Here is a 16,835-nt window from a genome sequence, read left to right as displayed (position 1 = left end):
CTGGAATGAAATAATATTTGAGGTCTTACTTTTAACCCACAGAAGCATAAAAATCTGCATTCACAAATTGAAATGCTATTCTTCAATCACCATTGCATTATATATTTAGCAACTTTTAAATCTTACAGACTGCATAGAATAGAGTTCCTGCTGCCCATCTTCTAACATGTCCAATAGTTGAGGTTCATGAATGTTAACTGAAAGGCATGGAGGTCAAGCATCTGCTATGAGGAATGCAAAAGCATTCAAGAACATAAATAATTATTCCTTTAACCTCAGATTTTCCTACTTTGTAGAAAACAGCACTCAATTTCAAATATGAAGTGGCATCTTCCCCAGTTTCCTGCTGAAGCAGCTTTTAATTTTGGGGCTATAGTTTGTAGTTGGTTTCAAAGAGTATGCCTTATGTTACTTTAGCAGAAGTGAATGAAATAAGGGTGAAACATCATTCTTGCCTTTGATCTCCTTCCTGTGTTTAAATGTGTTTTGAAATTTGTAATGTGGGTTCTGGCTGGGAGATAGTCATCAATGTTCACCTATATTAAAAAATCATGAAGTGAAATTAATGTATTTCTTTATTTTAAGCAATTAAGTTTATCAAACAATAAGTGGAAATTGAAAGTGGTTTACATTTGTTCTGTATCAACTGAAACGCTTTTATTGAAAGTCTTTGTTTCTATTTCAACTTACCTGCCTGTACTTGAGAGGAAAGGCAATGATTGTGACCCACAACCAGTATGCCTTTTGATAGTGATTTATACAAATAAATACAAATAGAATAGGGAAGGATAGTCTGTAATCAAGAGGTAATTTTAGATACCAGTTTTCATGACCCCTTGCCTGTTCTTCTTTTTTTCTTTCATTATTTCTTTAAGTTATCCCCAGATCATGTGTGGTGCCCAACTTCAAGGAACTTTGGCACTGGGCATGAATAATCACTGTCCAGGTCTGGTTTGGAAAACTCATTTTACCCCTTCCTAGTTTTAAGCATTTGACAAGCAAAAGCTAGTCTAAGAAAGCTCTTTAATTGTCTCACTTAAGTATGTCCCAATGTATAACTTCTATTCTGTTGGTAAAACATCCAGGCTTGATGCACTGTTATAGGAAAGTGTTTTCATTTCTGCCAGAATTATTCCTAAAGCTTTCTCTTGGGAGTGATAAAGCTGCAAATCATCATGTGAAATTAAAAGAATAACCAAGTCAAACAAAAACCACGCCTATATGATTTCCTGCTGTGTGTGGGCAGATACTGAATGCTTTGTTGTGACTCAACTTGGTTACAGATGGGCTCTTACTTTGGCTCCTCCTTATGTGCAGTTGACCTGAATTCTGATGGTTTGTCAGACCTGCTGGTTGGAGCACCTTTGTTTTCTGAGATCAGAGATGAGGGTCAAGTCACAGTCTATATCAACAGAGGAAATGTGAGTATGTACAGGAGGTGATTTGGTAAGGGATGAGGGTGTGGGTCCCTGGCAAGGTAGTGCTTATGTCCTTCCAGCACTGCATGGTGAAACTTGATGTTTCAAATAAATGGGGCTCTGGATGTCTCTAGCAAACCATGAAGTCACAGGAAGACTCATCTGGTGTTGTAGTTTGCCAGATGCCAGCCCAAATTCATTGCAGACCTGTAAATCTTTCAAGGAGATCTGAGAAAGTCTCTGATTGTATGTTGAAACTTGGTGGCATTTGTGGCTTTATGTGGATTTAATGCCATAGCCAAGTAAGAGTCAGCAGCTTTGACTGACTTTCCTTTGTGTTTTGAGTGGTCACTACAACCTGATACACAAATTGGAACACAAATATCTAGGATTGAGGAGAGAAAGCAGAGGTTGAATTCATGTTACTTTCACATTATGCCCCATATAGAGGTTTTAGGGGAGGTTCTTATCAGCTGTTATTGTTGGATTTCACATGACTTAACAACAGTCTTGGAAAAGTCTGAACTTCGTTGCATTGGCTAACCAAGGCCATTCTTAAGTTTTATTTATAGGAAAACAGTGGTTGTTTACATACTATGAAATATTTAATATTCAGGTTCTAAAGCTGCTGTCTTAAAGGAAGAGTTGTTATGGACTAAAATTAAATAGGTTTATATTTAGTGAACTTTGAGTTTACTTATGCTAGACTTCAAATTCACCAGAAGTCCTAGCATTTAGGAGACTTGAGAAGTGTTTTTACCATAATTTTTTTTTTTATTACTGCTCCTTTAATTGAGTTCTACTTTTTGAGCTTTATCCACAGGAGGTTCCACCTTTTATGTTGCAGTGTTGCTGTTGGGTTCTACTGATAGGGTCCAGAATGCCAAACAGATCAACATTTCCTGCTCACAGTGAGAGTACACATGAGTTAATGTTTATCTTCTATAAAATAGTCAAGAAGCTAGTATGAGTTTCTTATACTCCTGCACCAGGTGTGTTAGAATTACTTGCACAAGCAATGGCTTGCAGGATTGTGGGCTTTATTTTAGCAGTGGACATTTTAAACTTTGTTTTGATGCCTTTTCCTTGGTCCTAAAAATTAAGAGCCAGACACAGTTAAGGGATAAAGGGTTTTTACCTTGGTATTTAATAAGGATCCTTATGGTGCCCCACTTTGCCAGGGTGGAATGTGGCAAAATGCACACACCTGATAGGTCATGTACAGTTTTATAGACCTTACAAATTACCATATCTACCATATCTAACAAAGATGCCCCAATGAGAGGCTTGAATGAATTGCATGATATCTCCCCATCCTGAAGAATTTCCCCCCTGGATGGGACTAATCTTAATTTACAGGATGTATTTTAAAGAGGACCTTGGTTTCTCAACATAGCGTAGCATTTTCTGGCCTCCAGCTGTGAGGTCTCTAGGATGTTTGGTCCTCTGGCCTAACAGAATACCAGGACTATGCTGAGTTATCTGATGTAAGGAATTACAATAGTGCATGCTAAGAGCACTGAGGTTACATAAAAGGTATATAAAAGGTATATTAAAAAAAAGGCAAAAATCATAATGGCCTCAGTTTCATTCTGCTAGCACCATTGCTTAAAAGGTTGATGCAGAGGATCAGAGAAAACTGTATTATAAAACAAGCACGCATAATGATGCTACATTTAAAATGCTTATATTTTGCCCTTTCCTGTGACAACTGCAAATAATTGAGTCACACATACAGGCCTGCCTGTCTTCTATCTGTTGTGTTTCAATTTCATTATCGGGGATTTTCTCAAAGTCAGCAACTCCTTATAGCTGAGTAAAAGATTTTAGTACATGTTCCAGAGAGTAGCTTATTCTCATTCACAAAGGAAGCAAAACCAAAACAACCCTGAGGTGGGTACAGACTTAGACTGTGTAACTAAATTTTTTTTCTTGTGAAAATGTTCATTTTCCCTGAAGAGAAGACAGTATGTGGAAATGTTCATTTTCCCTGAAGAGAAGACAGTAAGAAAATAAATTTTACATGTCTGACCAGAAGGTGGGTGGACAGGAAATACCAGTGTCATATAAGGCTTCTCACAGCATGGTAGTACAAAACTACCTAATTTTCAACTTTTCTCAGTCTCTTTATTTCATTAAATATATTTCCTTATTCTTAATTTAAGAAGGCTTTTGGAGGACTTTGCTTTAATCCTTCTGCCCTGTACTTATAATGTTTTCAAATCCAATTATTAAATGTTGTTTGCTTAGGAAAAAATACTCCTTAGCTTGCTAGAGTTTAGCTGAATAAACTTGGACTGGGGATTTTGGTCGTTGGATGTAATCTGTGAAAGAACAAACTCTGGGCTGTTATGTTTTAGGCATCTGTAAGCTTTCATGATTCAGCAGTCCCTGTGACTGCATTTAGTTACACCTCTGGGTTACTGTTTAGTTAATGTAGTATTTTGATTAAGTCATGCACTCCTTTGTCTTCCCTTTCCCCTTTAAAACTAAAATTCAGAAGGTTTAAAACACAAGTAAATTTGATTTCTTGAGCCCAGGTAATCTCACTGCAAAGAGAGCAAGAGACAGGCTGCATCTTTGCCCCAGGTCATTCCCACATCATATGGGCAGCTTCCATGGGGAAGGCTTGCCTCATCCAGGGCTTCCACCATTTCCCTGACTTTTTTTTATTTCTTGCTTGCTAGGGAGTGCTGGAAGAGCAGCTCACCCTGGACGGTGACAGCGCCTATAATGCACACTTTGGGGAGAGCATGGCTGCCCTTGGTGATATTGATGACGATGGCTTCCCAGGTGAGTGCAATTTCCTCCATGGCCGTTTCTCCATAAGTGTGAGCAACACTGGTGACACTGTCAGTCTTGCATGGCATGCATTGCTTATCCAGACCTGACTAGCACCTGGGTTCAACCCAAAGATAAATCTGCTTGTGTAGGATTTGTGTGCTAAAGCGTTTTGTAGCTGACTGTCCTTGCTGTTGATTTAGTTTGTGTCTGTGCAGGTCACATTAACATTGCTTTGCTTTCCTTGCTGTTGTATTTTCTTATTTCCCATATGGCTTATAAAAGGCTGTAGATACCCTCACCCTGAACAAAACAGACACCTATGTCTGACTTCTTTCTTCTTGGCCATTTACTGATGTTTCCAAGTCTTTCTGGTTTTGTTGACATAATCTCATTTACTTATCAAGAAGTATAATTCAGAAGTAGCTTCTCACTCCTGATAACACATAGTCTATTAATTTCTCTCTTTTGCTTTGTTCTCCCCCTGTTCCATTCTCAGGATGCTCAGTGTGAGACCCCATGCTGTGAGAGCAGTAGGTGAGAACAAAACGTTGGTGTTCCTTTTCTGCCCTAGTTTCTGGAAGTGCAGATTAAGGACTTCTAAACAAAGGCCAATTTAGCGTGTGCTTGGATTTATTTCTTCCAGGCCACTCAGGACACAGTATCCCATTAAGCCTAACCCAGCCTCGCTGCAGGTTGCCCTCACAAATCATGAACATGCTTCTCCTCTGCATCTGGACATGTGCTTGTGTGTACTTGCTAATATTTATAGTCAGTCATGGTGATGTTGAGACTGGAGAGGGAGTTGGATCAGTCCATGGGTATGAAGCAATTGTGAAAAGCTTAATTTTAGCAGATAGCATAGTCACTAGATCCACGTAGGAGAGGAGAATGGGAGGTGGGATCATGCTCTCTGTAAGAGTTTGCAGTTAAGTTGAATCAATTGTAATTTGAAAAGTCACTCTCAGCAGTTGTTTTTAATTCTTGCCTATCCATTTAATATCCCCAACCTCTTTCTGTAGGCTTGGATTTTCAACCAACCTTAAGGTACTGCTACAGTAAATATTTTGCTAGTCTTGTCTTGGTTCACAAAGCTGATTTTCTCATGGGTTGAAGATTTGGTTATGAAAGGATTCTAAATTCACTTTTTTGAGTATGGTTGCTGGTTGATAAATACATTTTTGTAAGAGAACATGTGTCTAATTAGGCACAACATCTGATTATGTGAGACATACATATGTGTACAACTTCATATGCATTTGTGTATTTTTAAAGTTTATCTTAACATGAGCTCTTAATTAAATCAAATAAGTTCTTCTACCGAGGTTCATATAAGCTGATCATCGCCTTTTCATGGGGAGCTGTTTTCCTATGGATAGCTGTATCCTAAAATTAGGGAAAAGTTGGATTAATGGAATGGAGTGTGAAATCTGCACTTTTTACAGATGTTGCCATTGGAGCGCCTAAGGAGGATAACTACATAGGAGCAGTGTACATTTACCACGGGGATGCCAATGGTATTATACCTCAGTACTCTATGGTATGTGGCGCTATTGTTTATGATCCCAATCTGAAAGTCACTTTCCCAGGACCTGCAGAAATAAACACTACTTAAGGGTCCCTTAATAGGTAACCTTGTCATAGCTCTATATCCTTTTCTCAGTCATGGTTTGAAGATAGCTTCTGCCAAAGTTTGTCTGTATCTATGCTGAAAGGTAAAATTATGTTAGTCAGGAGGTATTTTTTACTGTCTTTTGTTTCAGTTGTCAACTATATCTTCTTGAAGCAAGCAGAGTCTCAAAAGTTGAGTGTTAGTTTATAGGGATAATACTAATGCAGAGGAAAAATGAAAACCCTGGAAAGGGTTTGAGCATGCAGATTATGGAGAGGCCTGTGGGAAACTGGGATGTTGCACTTTCTTCCTGTAGAAGCAGAGTTTGTGAGAATGAAGAGTTACTAACTGTTCTTTTGTGTCTCTTTACCCTCTTTATTGGCCTTCTTGCATTCTGACAATACGTCAGAAGGCCATTCTTACCAGTGGGTAAGGTGCCATCCCCCTTACCCACTTATGATGAAGTAAAACCTTGTTAGGAATATGCTATGGTGTCTTGTGCAGAGACAACAGAGTGCAATTTAGATGCTGTAGCCAGGAAGTAGAGAAGATAAATTTATGCTCATGCTGCCCAACATGTCTCATAGTCTCTGTCTAGCACATTTCATTGTTCTGAAAGCCTGACTCTTCCCTCTCTCTCTGTGTTTGATGTTCTGCTTGTTTTGTTTTGTTGCTGGGTGGGATCCTTCATAGTAAATCAGTTCACACAGAATTAAAGAGTTCAGTGGTTATATTGGCAACTCTTTCAACAGACTATAAAAGTTTAGTCCTTCCTTTACCATGTATATGGCATGCACTGCTTTTGAGAAAAAAGGAAGTTAAGTGACCCTTCAGTGCATTTTAGAAGTATTCATAATGTATGGCATGTGGAGGATTCTGCCTGATTCTTGCCAAGAGCCACTGGTTGGGAGGTTCTTCTCTGAAAACCCCAGAGCTTTCCAGTTCTTGCTGAAAAGGATCAGATTTTTTTTGTTTGTTTTGTTTTTTTTTTTTTTTTTTTTTTTTGTTTTTTTTTTTTTTTGTTTAGTATAGTTTAGTTTTTTGGTTTGGTTTGATTTTTAGTTGCACTTTTTTTTTTTTGGTCATTCTTGGGAAAATTTCACATTTTTTAAGGACAGATCAACAGGGTGGGAAGGAAGGCATCCTGTTTTAGATCTCTCCCTCCCCATTGGAGCAAGGCCAGCAGATACAGCATGTCTCTCTGTTTGGTCAGTGGGAAAACACCCAGCTCAAGAGTGTGGCAGGGTATGTGGTCATTGACTCTTGATAAACTGTTCCTATCATTGTCCCTTGTCCTGAGCAGCCAAGAGGGCACCACTTACAGGCATTGTCTCTCTGCCATTTCCCAGTGTCTGGTGCAGGGCACTAGACACGTTGCTGGTTCAAGTCCTGTGTGCAACCAAAACTGTGTAACAATTTCATCTTTTTACCCATCTGGCCTGGATTTTAACCTGGAGGTGGAAGACATTTTGTATCTTATTACTATGTTCCTGATCCATTTTACTGCTGTGGAGTTCCTCTTTAAAATAAGCTGTGAGAGGTGGGGAGGGCGGGGGGAGGTGTCCAGCAGGGTATATATTTTCACCCTTTTCAATTTGTTAGTTCCTCCTCCTCCTTCCTCCTGTTTCCATCATTTAAAGTGCTGCTAAGTGTCATTCTTTGATGTCTCTTCAGCGGCTTCAGTGGCAGCTATTAGCAGAAGCAGCTGACTTGGCTTTGTGTCCTGCTATTTTCATTTATGGTACTTAAAAGCAGCATTATTCTTCTGTCTTGTAGGCTGAAAGAGCCCACAGATGTCTTTTAGGTGTTTGCAGGTGGGATTTACCACCCTAACTGGGATCCCCAAAAATGGAATGTGAATGTAATGTGGGGATGAAGTTACTTCCAGTTGTCTTAAGCTCACCTGCCCACAAGTAGAAGTGATCTGTACTCAGAGGAGCACTGTTTTCCTGTAAACTAACTGTCAGGATATCTTTTCTACCTTCAACTAGTCTTTTTTTCCATTAATTTCCTGCCTGATCTTTTGTCCAATATTGCATTCTTTTATGGGAGGGCCAGGAAAAGTTGGTCACATGTCACAAACAGGGAAGCACCTCCAACAGACTTAAAATTACTTCATGGTTTCCTCAGTCTGTAACTTCTGCAGTCAGAAGTTGAGTTCAGGTCTTGCATTGGTAGCCCAGCAGAATGATTGAAAGCTGGCTGATTGCCTTCTCAGAAAAAGAGATTTTGATATGTTAATTTGCTTCAGACATTTTCATTTACAATGTAAATCATTTAGAGAAAGTTTTGTGTTAGTAATTAAAGGAAGAAAGAAACTATTTTAGAAGTCAATTAATCTTTGTGTGAGGGAGGCAAAAATGAAATACAACATCCAAACTGGCAGAAAATACTCTGTAATAGATGATGGAAACCAAAATTTCCAAATGGGATGAGAATTAATCATTTTGACTTTGAGTATGCTGGCAGACTTGGTGAAAAGAAATGGTTATGCGTGATTTTCTGTTTTAACTAATCATTAATATTGTTAAGATTCTTCTTAAAACTTTTATTCACAGAAATTAGGTAATAAAAGAAAAAATCTCTTAGGCGCAGTTATATTTTTTCCTCATGCAGAAATCTGTTTGATGTGTTCCTTATTTTGCTTAGGTCTACATGAGTATTGTAATGCAGGTGTGGGTTTTTAGTTCAAGTCAACACTGGTCTCCTACTAGCCAGGAGCAGAAGGGCAGTTGACAGCCTTCCTGTTAGGGCTGTGGGGGTGCAGTGCAAGACAGCAGATGCGTAGCATTTCCAGCCCACAGAAGAGAGACCAGTGGCCATGGAAATCATGCTTAAATGTTTTGGGATTTTTTGTTTTGGTAATGGGTTTTTTTGGAGGATTTTTTGTGTTAATTACTAATTTCACTTGTGTGTTTTCTATGCAGAAGCTGTCTGGACAAACAATAAACCCAAAGCTGCGTATGTTTGGCCAGTCCATATCAGGGGGAGTTGATATGGATAGCAATGGTTACCCAGGTGTGTCAATTACTCTGGCAGTGAGAGCATCAGGAAAATACATCAGCAGGCTGAGAAAACAGCAGAGTTGGTTGTTTTCAGGCTTCTAGTTCCTGCCATTGCAGGTGGTCAGTGAAACTGAGCTGCTTTTTCCATTTCCCTTCTGCCACTCAAAACTCCTGATAAAAATTTTCAGTAATTGCCTAATTAAAGTATTTGGACAGTTATAATGATTCAGTATCTGGCCAAGGTTTTAAGTTATTGGAAAGCTGCTCTGTCAGGAAGGCAATCTTAAAATAACCAAAAAAGTAGAAAATAATATAACTGTAGTAATAAAAATCAAACAACGAAGCAGAAGTGAACATCACAGAACTAATCCTTTAGTTACAAGCCTTATGACATAATGATATTTTATGGGATAAAACTGGCGAAGTCAGAAAATGCTTTTTTTAGATTTATGCTCTGTGATTTAGCAACAGATTTGAGGGAACTGAATTTTATGCCTCCTTTGTAACTGCTCAATGTTAAAACTTTTCAGATATGACTGTTGGAGCCTTCCTGTCAGACAATGTAGTACTTCTGAGGTGAGATATCTTTTTCATTCACTGTTGTCTTCTTCTGTTTTCTGTTTATATCTTATGTGGTCTCAGTCCAGTTTACTCCCTAGTTTATTGTGGCCAGAGGAAGCTAGCTGGGTTACTTTTTAAGCAAAACCTTAGACATGAATGGTGTCAAAGAATGCAGTCTAAATTAAATAGAATAGTGGGGGGTGATAATACCAGGATAATACCTGGTCTATGAAGAAAAAGGGTTAGAGCCGAAAGGAGATGTGTTGCATCTTAGTGCCTCTTTAGAAAGGTTGCTCCTGACTTGTGACAAGGCTTTTTTATTATTCTGATATTTACCTAAAGTAAATCAATGGTGATTAAAGGGAATGCAGTTGAGCAAAAAAATGAGCTGTCTAGGATGCCAGGATGTAGTTTTGCAGATACAGATAAATAGATAGATAGATAGATAGACAGAAAGATAGATAGATAGATAGATAGATAGATAGATAGATAGATAGATAGATAGACACTTTTGCATATATATAATTTTATAATGGGATGCAGAATGAAATAAGAGTGTTTAGGGAAATGAAATACGAATACGTTTTCAGTGCACACAGGAGCTGGGCTGCTGTTTTGAGTTTGTGAGTTAAGTGTAATTGCTTGTTCCATCTTACAGAGGTGGGACAGCTTGGTTCACCAAATTATGCAGGTGGAGAATTAGAGTGCAAGTGACCTGGATAACAGAATGGAAAACTGGATTTTTGTCAGTAGCTCCTTTGTTAAACTTGTTAATATTAAATAAAAAAATCCTTTCAATACTTAGATATCTTTAGGAACACCTGTGTCTTAATGGAAGATATAGGGATGGTGTGACTCAGGTAAAAAAATGCTGGAGCTGCAGAACAGACGTGCCAACCTTCTTCCTGTTCAAGTCAGGAGAAACTTAGCTCTGTTTCCATTTGAATCAGTTACACTGAAGAAAAAGAAAAAGGAGAGGGAGGGAAGAAATACTCTTGGTGATCAGCATGGCAAATGGTCAAGGCTTTTGAAGAGTTTTCTGTTTCTTCATCATATATACAGAGAATGCTAATAAACTGCTTCTGTGAAAAGCTATGCCATGCCCCAGATGGGAATTCACAGTCTCACATCTCTGAAGCTGCTAGAAAGAAAACTGCATTTTTCACCTACATTGATGTTACTTGCAGAGAGGGGAAGACAAACTGAAAGGCTTATTGTGATTAAAACCACATAAATCACAACAGCATGATGACCTCTGTTCATGTGTTCAGTTATGCTTGTGCATTTCAGGGGAGATTAGTGCATTACTGACTAACTTTGTGAACAGCTTGATTAATTGCTGTTACTGCCAATTTACAGTGTGTCCCTCTTGCAGTTAGGATAAAGAGATAAACTTTTTCTCTCCTGTGCATCCCCTCACCCTTCCTGCTTTTGTGAAATTCTTTAACCAAAACCAACAAATGTTTTGTTTTAAGTGATATTTAACGCCTTTGGTGGAAGCCTTTCTTGACTTGGGGCAGATGCATTCTATTGATCATGTGTGTGTATGGCTCTTTGACAGATGCATTGGGTTGTTTTTGCCCAGTGAATGACTGAGTGACATAGCATTAAGGAAAAAATCACAGAGAAATACTTTTTTGAAGGAGAAATATTTTTCTAGATCAGTTATAGCATTTACTCTTTTATGTCTCTCTAACCATTCAGAAAGAGCAGAGTGTTTTGAAGGTGTGAAATGATCATAGGATGCTGACTTTTTTTCCTCCCTTCCCCCCTGCTGTATATATTTCTAAGGCTAGAATTTCTTTTTATCCTCCATCTCAAAATGTGAACTTGCACTGTTACTTCAGGCTGTGGTAAAACAGTCTGAGCAGCTGTATTGCAGATTGATGTGAATCTTGTTCCAGTTCATATACATTAGGTAACCACAATCCCTGCTCTCTTCTTCCTCTCCCCTACCTCTAAATTTAAGTATCTTGTGGAGTGAGAGTCCTGAAGTGGTTTACAAGATCTGACCTTGCATGGCTGCTGGAACTACCTTAGAACTGAATCTACTGGTTGCTGCACGTTTTTTTTATTACTGTAGTTGATTTTGGAAGAACATGTTCATCTTGAATGCATACAGAATTGAAAACAGGAAGAATAACACCCATAGTTTTTGGGCTGAAGTCCTGCACTGGAGGTGGCTCAGGAGGGCCTGAGTTTCTGGGTTGCTTTTCCCAGTCAAGCTGCTGGGACTTCTGTGTTGTGTGAAGAAGGAAGCTGTTGAGGAATACATTCAGGGCAGGTGGCTTGGTGTGTGAACTGCAGATTGAGCTCTGGGTGGTGGGAGCCCAAAGCAAGGGGACACTTGGGGACACTGAGACAAAGCAGGAGCTGAGGACTCAGGAAGCATAGCAGAGGCTTTAATGTGCTTGGACTGTGATGCTATAAAAGCCCATGGGGTCCTTTATTTGGGGTTCCTCCTTGGAGGCACCACCTCCAGCTGTTTCCGTGTTACTGCATTGCAAATAAAAGGCTTTATGAAACTATGGGAAACCTGGTCTGACTCTGTGGGTGTGGTGTGTGTAGGGAGTCAAAGCGGGCACCTGTCAGCTCACTGGAGCCACACACTGTAATGAGCTTTGGTCCCAGCAGTTAAAGTCTCTGTTGGTGGGAGTTTGACGGCCTGAGTACCTCCGGGATGGTCAGACAGAGAAATTTCCTTAGGAAGACACCTGTGCCTTAAGGCAGTCAGCTTGCTCTGTGATTCTGGCTGAGGTCTCCCTCAGCCAGGAGTACTGGTAGCAATAACCTGGTGCTGGAGTTGCAAGAGTAGAAAGCTTTTGTTCACAGTGCACTGGATAATTCCTGAAACACAGTTCAGCAGTGTGGTAAGAGTATTCAATCCTTATCACTTGCCAGGAGGGAATTAGCCAAACCTTTCCTCCATTCCACCATGGATGTGGTGTTTGTTGTCCCTCTTATGCTGTCAGAAAAATTATGTATGAATCCATCTCCTGTGGAGGACCTCTGTGCTCTCTCCTTGACTCTGAGGTCACAAATTTCCCTATAGACCATTCTGTGGAAACCCACAGTCTCTCCCTACCTGTCCCTGTTCATCCAAGATGGTTAGCAACCAGTCTCATTTGCATGAATTTGTTCTTGTTTGCTGTTCTGGTAATTTTGTTATCCTCTTCAGTCATCAGGAAAGGTTATGCAATGTTTGCTGGAGATGATTATTGTTACTACATGTTATCAGTTTCCTCAGCTGCCTGCCTGCAGTGTGTATCTGAGCACTAAACTTCAAGCTGACATTACCACTTTCATTTAAATGCTAGTAGCTCTTGCCAGCTAGATAAAATGCTAGTTTATCTTACAATTCAAATGTACTCTCTTATTTTTCCTGTCTGCTTGAAATTGGGCAGTTTACCAAATTTGCTGTTTTTTCCTTTTGTGGAGAATTTCCCACTGAATGGTCACTCAGTTCTACTTCTCTATTGATCTCCAGATCCAGGCCTGTCATTACCATGGATGTCGCCATTTTCCTGCCCATATCTATCAATATCACAGCTCCTCAGTGCCATGATGGTTTGCAGCCGGTGAACTGCCTCAATGTCACAGCATGCTTTCGTTTCAGTGGCAAGCATGTTCCTGGAGAAATAGGTAAGGTACCTGTGCCAGCCCTAGACAGGAGCACAGTAACTGGTTGACCCAGAGTCAAGGTCTCTCTTTGTTCTTAGTAACAGAGCTTTTGTGTGAAATTAGTTTCAAGATTAACATGGGCGGCCATACAATCCAGGAAGCTGGACGCTTGAGAACTTTCTTGGATGTGTTTTCATCTTCTGATGAGACTGACATAATAATGAGGCATATTCTTCCTGTGTGAAATGAGGAAAATGTCTGCTTGGGCTTACTGCAAGGATAGAGAACACAGCTTTCTTGTTGTGAACGGCGGAAGAAATCCCTCACACAATATGCGTGAATTGCAAATCTCAAAGTTTATTGAAAGCTCACACATATTTATATTGGTGTTAATGAAGCTTATACATATTGCAAAAGCTGAGCTCATTATTGGTTAAAGCACACTTAGATCAACCACACCTACTTCTATGCTCTAATGATTATTTTGTTTCTATGTTTGCATTCTTATAGCTTCTCTACCTAGAATATCTACATTTTCTGGGAAGCGATTTTCTCCCCCATCTTCCCGTTTCAGCGAAGGTCACTATGACCTTTGTCAGTGATTGGACACTGGTTACATAATCCCCAGCTTGTTTCCCCTATCCTTATCCATCGGTATCACATCAAAGTGGCCTTTCTCAGCTAACCAATTATCCAAAAAGCTCTCTACACCTTCTGAGTTCATATTCCTGTCTACCTCTTGATGATACATACCTGTATCCATATCCTCTATCAGTGTTATTAGAAGACAGGTATGATTTGCTCTGGATTAATAGTGTTGAAAGTCTGCAAGGAGCTCTTGAAACAGACATGAGAAAATCCTTTTCTGTGCATCAGTTCACCTGTTTGTAAATTGATTATAAATAGCCTAGTATCTTACTAATTGCAAGAATATCTTCCAGATTAAGTAAAACACTTAGATTTTCTCAGGTGAATGGAATTGTGTAACGTGAAATTGCCCTAGCCTTTACATCTTGGCTCTGTTGAAATACTACTTATGTCTTTTACCTCTCAATGCTTACAAATATTAGGTGTTTTATGGAGTGGTATTGGACAGATACAGTATTTCTAAATATTTAAGGCCTGGGTTAATTTTTTTCATGATGTTTCACCTTTGTCATGCTTTAAGAATGGCAGAGGACTTGTACTGTACAGTTCAGCAAAGATGCCTCAGCCTCAGAGCATGCTGTGTCTTGACAGTGAGTCTGGTGAGGAGCTGGAGGAAGCACTGCCTCCTCCTGCTCTGTGCCCTAACCTTTTTGAGCAGCTAGTTGAGAAGGGTGAGTTCTGTGTATCCTCACCTGAGCCTGCTGCAGTATTCTGTTTTTAATTAAATCAGAAAAGGAAAAGGCTTCTTGCTACTTTTTGCATTCATATGAAGTGAGAACTACAAGCAGCTTGTCACTGTCACCTGAACAGCTCAAAACAATGGAGTTACTATATTTAAGATTCCTCTGTATTCTAACATATTGGTGCAACTGAAACTTCAGTTTTGGTTTTTACTTCCTCTAAATGCTGACTTTTTCCTTCCCTGTAGATGATGACTCTAAGTAGACAAATACATGCCTTGGTAAAGTATTTTTTTTACTACCTACTACTCTGTCATTAAGGAAATACATTTCTGAGGGTTCCTGAGGTGTTAATTCCTCTCTGAAAAATTACAAGTAGGTTTTCTGAATATCTAGGGGTTCTTACATTCCTGGGGTATTATTTAAAATGTTTCCTTTGCTTTAATTTCATATCTTTGGATCTGTGGCTAAGAAGTAAACTGCCTTTTTTCTAATCTAAATATCGCTTTCCCTTGTTTACAAAAGACCTGTCTTCCTGTTCATTCTGAATTCGCCTGTGTTGTCATACAAACTGTACTGCTTGTGATTCACTGAGTAAAAGCACATATGCATCTTTTTCCATGACTAACATCCATTGCATTACAAGGAACTTTTTTATTATTAGGTAAGTTATAAACTTCAACCATTGCTCTTTCATAGAATGCTTCTAACAAAGTGATTTTTCTTGAAAATGTTACAGCCAGAACTATCTGATTGTATAAAACCCATTAGGATGTGATTTGGATAAAATATCTCAAATAATCTTTCAGTTAGTATTCTAGCAGTCAAGGCATTTAAATTATATTGCGGTTGAAGAATATTAATTTACAAAACATGGAACAATTAATGGAAATATTGTAGTGGTTCCTTTCCTGCATGGTTAAATGTACGGGGGAAAAAACCCTGTTAATGCATTGGTATGCAGTTCAGACTTTGAAAGGCTTACAGAGGTGTTAAAATGCTATGCCAGAATTTTGTGGCTGAAAGTGTTGGGATTTGTCTCACCCTCAGATGTCTGGGTGCATTTTGTTAAATCAGACTGCGAGAATGGAGTGCTCATCTAGAGTGGCACTTCCCTATGGCTTGTCAGCATGGATTCTCAAGATTACTGCTTACTGGTGTAAACCTGAGCATTTCTCCTGCTTTTGGGCAGCTGAGATTTGCCATTTACTACATAGTGTTCAGAAAATCAAGCTGAACATGCATGCAGCGTTCTCCTGTGGCAAATGTGTGTCTTCAATACTTATTTGAATGTGTGGTTATTTTGTTAGCAAGAATGTGAAGAAAACTCATCTTCATTTGCCTCACACTTGCATGTAAACATTACCTACCTTTTTTTTTTCCTTCTCCTTCTGTTGCAATACTGAAATACAGCTATCTGAGGATCTGTGTTTATGGATACTTCTTAACACTGCAAATGACAGTACAATATCCATTAAGTTGTTTCTTGCAGACTATAGTTTTCAGAAGTATGAATTTATCGCTGAAATGTTTTTGTCTAAGCAAAGAGCACATTTTCATGTGCCATGGTCAACTGAAAATGTGCTCTGCACTTTGTGCCACTCTCTGTCTGACTCTTCACTCTGCCTCGGTGTCAGGAGGCATAGAACTAGTGAACATCTAGTTGTATGCCTCCTGACAGAGACAGCCGCCAGTATGTGGACATATGAGAAGTACAGCATTTTAAGTTTTCACTCTGTAATCTCAGAATCTCTCTTAGACTGTTTCTCCCTTGCTTGAGGGGTCATTGCTTTGTGTCCTCTGGGGCCTCTGTATTGCCAGGAAAGCCAGAGATTAGAGAAAGGCCTTTCCTATCTTGGATGAAAAGGTTTCAGCCTGTTCAGACCGTTTAATTCTGTGTGACCAGGACAAGAAGGAGACTGCTGGCATCTCTGTGCATCAAGTGCTGCTTCTGCATTCATCCCTGAAGGAAAATGGAAGTAAACTTATGTAGTAAAATTGCTGGGATCTGGTTATTAAAGTTACTAGAAATGCCTCTGCCCAAATTAAGGTGCAAACAAGACCATATGCAAAAGTCAATAGTAAGGATTTTATTTGATAGTAAATATGAGAGAGAGAAAGAAAGAAAGAAAGAAAGGGAAGGAAGGAAGGAAGGAAGGAAGGAAGGAAGGAAGGAAGGAAGGAAGGAAGGAAGGAAGGAAGGAAGGAAGGAAGGAAGGAAGGAAGGAAAGAAAAAGAAAGAAAGAAAGAAAGAAAGAAAGAAAGAAAGAAAGAAAGAAAGAAAGAAAGAAAGAAAGAAAGAAAGAAAGAAAGAAAGAAAGAAAGAAAGAAAGAAAGAAAGAAAGGAAGGAAGAAAGGAAGGAAGGAAGAAAGAAAGGAAGAAAAGGTGAGGGGATCAGAAAGAGAGTGACAGGGACAGAATAAAGAAAACACCACCATCTATGGATCCCACAATGTTCCATTGATCTTCTCCAGCTGATCTTCTCGGTAGCAATGGTCCCCCGAATAG

The 16,835-nt window shown here is 39.3% G+C and overlaps 1 protein-coding gene across 1 annotated transcript in view; it reads left to right on the top strand.

The window, feature by feature from the left end:
- ITGA9 (integrin subunit alpha 9) overlaps positions 1-16,835 on the top strand; it is a 236,743-nt gene that overhangs the window by 30,033 nt on the left and 189,875 nt on the right. The window contains exons 9-14 of the mRNA XM_066557605.1: positions 1,284-1,421; positions 4,106-4,211; positions 5,645-5,739; positions 8,739-8,829; positions 9,347-9,392; positions 12,865-13,019. Of these exons, the coding sequence (XP_066413702.1) occupies positions 1,284-1,421; positions 4,106-4,211; positions 5,645-5,739; positions 8,739-8,829; positions 9,347-9,392; positions 12,865-13,019 (631 nt within the window). The remainder of the gene's footprint in view (positions 1-1,283; positions 1,422-4,105; positions 4,212-5,644; positions 5,740-8,738; positions 8,830-9,346; positions 9,393-12,864; positions 13,020-16,835) is intronic.

This window comes from Molothrus aeneus, chromosome 1 (assembly GCF_037042795.1).
Source record: "Molothrus aeneus isolate 106 chromosome 1, BPBGC_Maene_1.0, whole genome shotgun sequence".
NCBI classification, from domain to species: Eukaryota; Metazoa; Chordata; class Aves; order Passeriformes; family Icteridae; genus Molothrus; species Molothrus aeneus.
This window is presented reverse-complemented; position numbering and strand designations above follow the sequence as displayed.